This window comes from Lepidochelys olivacea (assembly GCF_965140295.1).
Source record: "Lepidochelys olivacea isolate rLepOli2 genome assembly, chromosome: 5".
NCBI classification, from domain to species: Eukaryota; Metazoa; Chordata; order Testudines; family Cheloniidae; genus Lepidochelys; species Lepidochelys olivacea.
The window spans coordinates 25,976,876-25,982,875 of NC_140415.1; the positions used below are offsets into that span (position 1 = coordinate 25,976,876).

The window sequence follows — 6,000 nt, forward strand, 5'->3', positions numbered from 1 at the left end:
AAAAAAATCAGAACTAGTTTAAATGTTCTCTAGCGCAAAAAGACATTTAATAGCAGTGGGACATTTTTGTTTGCCACTTTTAGCATCAAACCACAGACACTGTAACCAGAAAATTGTCTGAACCAAGTTAGGCCCGTCAGCGCTGCAGTACAATCTGCATAGTGTACTGTTAAGTATAGTATAATATGGCCTTGTCCACATACTTTTTCTAAAAATAAATGGAATCCCCACAATTGCCCTCACCATTCAGCTCCACCTTATGATTGTGAAGACTGCCTTTTTCTTAATGTCAATATGTTTCTGTTTTGCTGAGTTTTCAGACAGAAACAGTGTCAACATTCAGGAGATATGTGACTATATTCACCTTAATGGGTTACTAAACTTCAAAACGTAGTGATAATAATTTGATTGCTAACCCTCATAAACAAGCAGCCAAAGCACTTAGATGAAATACTGTAAACCTGAAAGAAAAGTACAGCTATTGTAAATCAGGTTTGGGATTTTATGTTTTCTAGCTCCTAGGAAACAACATTCAAGAAGTAAAATTAGAGTATATGTGGCATGTTTTGCAAAGTTTTAATGCTAATATTCTGCAGACATATTATTTCAAGTGATATACTATTTAGCTATCTTGTGAATGTCTTGGGAGAAGCAGAGAGGAAAATTAGATACCTCGCTTATTGTCATTTTGGTTATTACCTCTTCAAAGGTACTTGGATATTACAGTGATGGACACTCACAGGAGACATAAATAGACAGACAGATAGGTTTGCCCTACCATTTATTAAAATTTGTAAAATTTAGAGTAATTGATCACATTTAAAAAGCATTACAATATTATTGTCATGCAGGATATTCAAAACTATTAATGCTAAGAACAGAATAAAACAAATATGGTCTAAAATATAGGACAGATTCTGATCTATTATAAATTGAAATAGCTCCAGTGAAGTCAAAGGAACTACATTAACTTTACACTAGCTGAGGATTTGGCTCTAAATTTGTCTCAGAAAAGCACACATCAGAGTTAAGCTACGTACTGATATTTCCATCCTTCACTATTGTCTATTATCAGAAAAAAAGTAACTCCCTTCAGATGCATAAATTACAGAAGCAGACCAAAAAACACACGATAGTGCAAAACCAGCGTGATGTTTTTCTATATAAACTTATTTTGTTTCAGTTCTAAAACTGCTTCTTAGCACATTACTTTTGGATACAAAGAAACAACTGTCTACATTCCTATAGATACATTTCAGCCAAAAATCAATGAAGCCTTATGGCTAAAAACAGGACAAAACATGCTGGGCGAAGTGTGGTTTACATTTTATAGATCTGATTAAACATCACAATTTAAAATTTACATGTGCTCTCAGGCAAGTGGGTGTGCAGCAAGGATTTCAGCCAAGCTCTCAGGTCCCTTCCTATCCCTTTGAAGTGCATAATCCTAGTTTTCATTGCCAAAACTCAAGTGAGGAACATTACATGGGACGAAATTAGAGATACAGGAAAAACAGTAGTTTAAATCTGTAAAATGCAGAGCACCTCCTGCAAGACTTTTAGACAAAGACTTTAAAAAAATAGTAGCCTACAGTTAGGGGCCTAAATTTCTATGTATGTTCCTGAATAACAAGTCTGATTTTTAAGTTCTGAGCAACCATAAACTCCCAATGAAGTCACTGGAAACTGCTGGTTGCTCAAAACTTATGAAAATGAGACCAGTTATTTAGAAACCTAAGTATGGACCTGGGACTCTAAGTTTAGACTCCAATGTTTAAAAAAAAAATCTTGGCCTTAATGTCCTTGACTCTATTGACTTCAATTTAAAAGGAGGTGAGAGTCCTCAGAAGTGAAACCTACAGGATCACATCCCAGAAAAATTAAAATAGTCCCCCTCCATCTTGATACACAGCCAGTTTTAAATCCATATACGATAGCAACTCTCTCCCAGCTAATTTAAATATATTTTTCTATTAAGATTTTGTGACACAAAGAAACGCTTTATTAAAGTTCAAATACTCTACACCTACTGTATTCCCTTTATCAGTCACAAAAAAAGCAAAACCATGAAATATAAAACAGGTTAGAGTAGTAGCATGGAGGTAAATTTGACTCTGCAGTCCTAGAAGGGACTATCTTCCAGCCATATCACATCATCAAACTGTGGTCCTGTCAGACTTCACAAGCTAAGCAGAAGTAGGTCTGACAAGTGCTTGGATAGCAGACATCCAAGGACACTGAAAGGTGCAACAGGACATGGTTTTGGTAGTTTAGTTGGTAATGCACAATATTCAAACTTGATGTCTTAATGAGATGTCCACAATAGATCTGGTCAAAATTTTTCCAACAAAACAGTTTTCCATAAAAAGAAATGCTGATTTGACAAAATCTAAACATTTAGCAGGAATGTATTTTCCATGAAAACAAATATTTTGTTTCAACAAAGTCAAAGCACTTCATTTTTTTAAGGTCAAAGTGCTTTGTTTCAATCATATCATTTGACTTTTAAGTAAAAATGATAGTCAAAACAAAGCACGTCAACCTTATTGAAACATTTCAATAAGGCTGTTTCAATATTTCCAAAACAATTTTTTCAGAATTTCTGTTTTGTGAAAAATGTTGACTTTTTGTTTCAAATTGGGATGACAGAAAATTTTTAAGTGCTGGAATTTCCAGCAGAACAGAAATTTCAGGTTTCAACCAGCTCTAGTCCAAACTACACTAGTCTACACTGCAATTAAACACTCACAGCTGGCCCGTGTCAGCTGACTCAGGCTCATTCGGGCTACAGGGCTGTAAAATTCCTGCAAAATCCCAGTGCAGACATTCAGGCTCAGGCTAGTGCCTGACCTCTGGGACTCTGTGAGGGGGCAGAGTCCTTGAGCCTGAACCTAATTGTCTATACTGCAATTTAACTGCAATTTATAGCTCCGCAGCTCAAGCCCACAAGCCAAAATCAGTTGACAGAGGCCAACCGTGGGTGTTTTATTGTAGTGTAGACATACCCTACATTTCAGTGAAGAGATTCCTGTATACCATACAATGTGCTGATCAAAGACACTATATAAAAGGCAAATATACATTGTCAACCTCAGTTTCAAATTGCATGATATAGATACAACTTGTGGGAAAAGTTGTGACTGGAATGAGATAGGGAGTTACACAGCCCTACTCAGATCAACAATGATTCAAGCTTGCTCAGGAAACCTAGATTCCATTTCCAATGTATTTAGGAAAAAGAAAAGGACAGAGCATGTTCAGCTAACTAGGGCCAAATAATGCTTCTTAGAATCACACTTTTATAATATCTTTCCTATGTTATTAGGGTCCGAGATTGCAAATCCTTCATCACACAAATAGCTTATACTCACATGAATAATCTCACTGCTGACAATCATGTGACCAAGACTTTGCGGGATTGGGCCATTACTTGTTAGGCCATATTCACCCTTACATTAATCCTGTACTAGCCACAACTTTTGTTACTATAGGGCTCAAGCACCATCTGTGCAGTGAAATAGGAATTGAAGTTACCCAAATGGTGCTATTTATTATCCCATGCCTTGAGCATGCTTTTATAGCATGGATCTATGAAGGATTTTTTCTAAAAATATCCTTGTTCACACTGGTCATAATAACTTGGCTAGAAGCCTGGTCCCTGTGATGTTTACAAACCCAGCACATAGATACATTATGTATACAGCACTGGCCAGCACAGTTCCAACCACAATGTGAGCATTGGATAGGCTTAACAAAGACTTTTTAAAACCTCAAAGACTACAGTTTGTGAAAAAACATTATGCCTCCTTTCAAACAAGTGCGTGTCGTAAGTATTTTTGGAAGTCACATCACAATAATGTAATTTAAGCAGAGCTGCTATGCCAGCAGTAACTGTGCCACTAAACCAGTGAGACTGTGCCAAGAACAAAGAATTGCTTAATAAACACTCGAGACTCTCTGACATCCCCATGCTCACTATTATTATATATAACCTAACACTCCAGCCCATGCAGCGGTCAGTTTAGGAAGGGTCATAACAATTAGCATACAAATATTCAACATCACCACATCCTAATTAAGTGTTAGTTTCCTCATTTTACTTATGGAGAAACAGACATAGTGAAGTTAAGGCTTCGATCCAGCAAAGCAAATAAGTATATACTTAATTTTAAGCATGTGAATAAATGGGACCACTTGTAGTTAACATTAAGCACCTGCTTAAATGTTTTGCTGGATTAGGGCCTAAGTAATTTGTCCAGAACTATAAACTAAATCAGTGGCAGAACCAGGATTAGACCTCAGAAGTGCCTTACTCCTAGCACTGTTCTTAGTGCACTAGACCAGCTCTTGGTTTAGCAATAGTTTGTACTAATCACACACTCGTATTTTTATTGGTCAATTATGCAGAAACTGTTTCTTGATAGTGTCCTTCCTCCTTTTGAGCTGCTGTTAATAATTTCAGATAAATCACTTTCAAATACTTCCTCTTCCTGCTCCTCCATTTGGGGCTCTTTGGTGAGCCTAAATGAGACAGCCCTGCTCTTATTGCCAAAGTGCTCAGCATAGGACATAGCATTTAGTACAGCCATAGGAGCAAGTGCCACTTCCACGAGCTATGCTAGGCCAGGCCTTTCTGAAAGCCGCAAAAGTTTCAATGACACAGAACTCAGCATCCTTAGGAACAAAGAGACTAACTGGAATTAAAATTTATAGCAAAATCTAGACCCGGGACACCTCTGGGATTTCAAAATGCAACACTTGAACATGCAGTCTTTTTTAACTCAGCAGGAAGCACAAACCACAGATCCCTGCAGGTAGAATCATAATTTTAAGAGTTTAGGATGAAAAGCATTTCAGACCAAATTCAGTCTTCATTTACACCTTTGCAACCCCATTAATATTGCTGGGACAGCATGCATATAACTAAGAACAGAGTTTGGCCTTTATGCCTACAACTATCCCATTCATCAAAAATATGTTTGCTGTGGGAGCACACATATACAAAACATTAGTCATACAAAACCTACCTGTGTAGCATTCATCGCTGCAGTTTAATTCGCTGTTACCCAAGCTGGGGAACTGATTGCTGATGGTTTGTTTATGCACATGAGTACTGGTACCAGTAGCTTGGTTCACAATCCAAATATCACTGGGACATCCTCTTCTTTTGGTGAGGTAAGGTTTGTCCTTCATGTGATGCACAGAGCTGACTGTAATATTGTTACCTGTACATGAAGGTCCTATCCCTGTATATAATGCATTTGCTTCACTAGCAGGAACTTCTTGGTGTCTCATACTTACGGTCCTTACAGTTTAAAAAAAAAAATACAGTAAGCTTCAGTTTATCTGGCCCAGAACTTGTGGTTTAGTCTTACTAGCTCTTCTTTTGAAGATAAAAAAACCCCAAACCTAATTTCAGTAGTTTAAAATCCTGCATAGAAACTATGTTTTCCAAATAGCTGTCTAACTGCTACCAATTCCTGCTTTGCATTTTACTGTTGACATGAGCTTCTAATGCAGAAACTCAAAAGTAACACCTTGTTAAAGCAGTTACACCAGATTCAAAGAACATTGCTCCTGCACAAAATGTTGTAGATCAAATAAAGCAAGCCTTTACTGAGCACGCTCTTGTGTTACTGTCTCTGACAGCTAAGTGTAGAGTTCCTAGCACAGGCTGGTCTTTGGGAGATTATGTAAAGCCAGAAAGATTAACATAATGGGGTGGGCAGTGAATGACGCTAAAGTCACATTGCATAGCACTTACCAAAAAGGGGATAGAGAATGGTTTCAAAAGATTCTGTGTTTTTCTAGTCATTGGATCCTCAGAGGCAGAACAGCTTCATACATAAACCCTGATTACCTCGTTTTAATGACAACAGTAGAGCAAATTAGCAATTAACACTAGGTGTGTGAGGGTAAGTGTGTGTGAAAGAGAGATTTGATGAAAGTTTATATATCTGCCATTCATCAAAAGAAATGCAGTTCCAAGCAGAACATAGA

The 6,000-nt window shown here is 37.3% G+C and overlaps 1 protein-coding gene across 1 annotated transcript in view; it reads right to left on the reverse strand.

Annotated features, from left to right (window-relative positions):
• RANBP3L (RAN binding protein 3 like) overlaps positions 1–5,648 on the reverse strand; it is a 55,743-nt gene extending 50,095 nt beyond the window's left edge. Inside the window, exon 1 of the mRNA XM_084627653.1 lies at positions 5,028–5,648. Within this exon, the coding sequence (XP_084483779.1) occupies positions 5,028–5,295 (268 nt within the window). The 5' untranslated portion in view covers positions 5,296–5,648. The remainder of the gene's footprint in view (positions 1–5,027) is intronic.
• Positions 5,649–6,000: the final 352 nt, after the last annotated feature.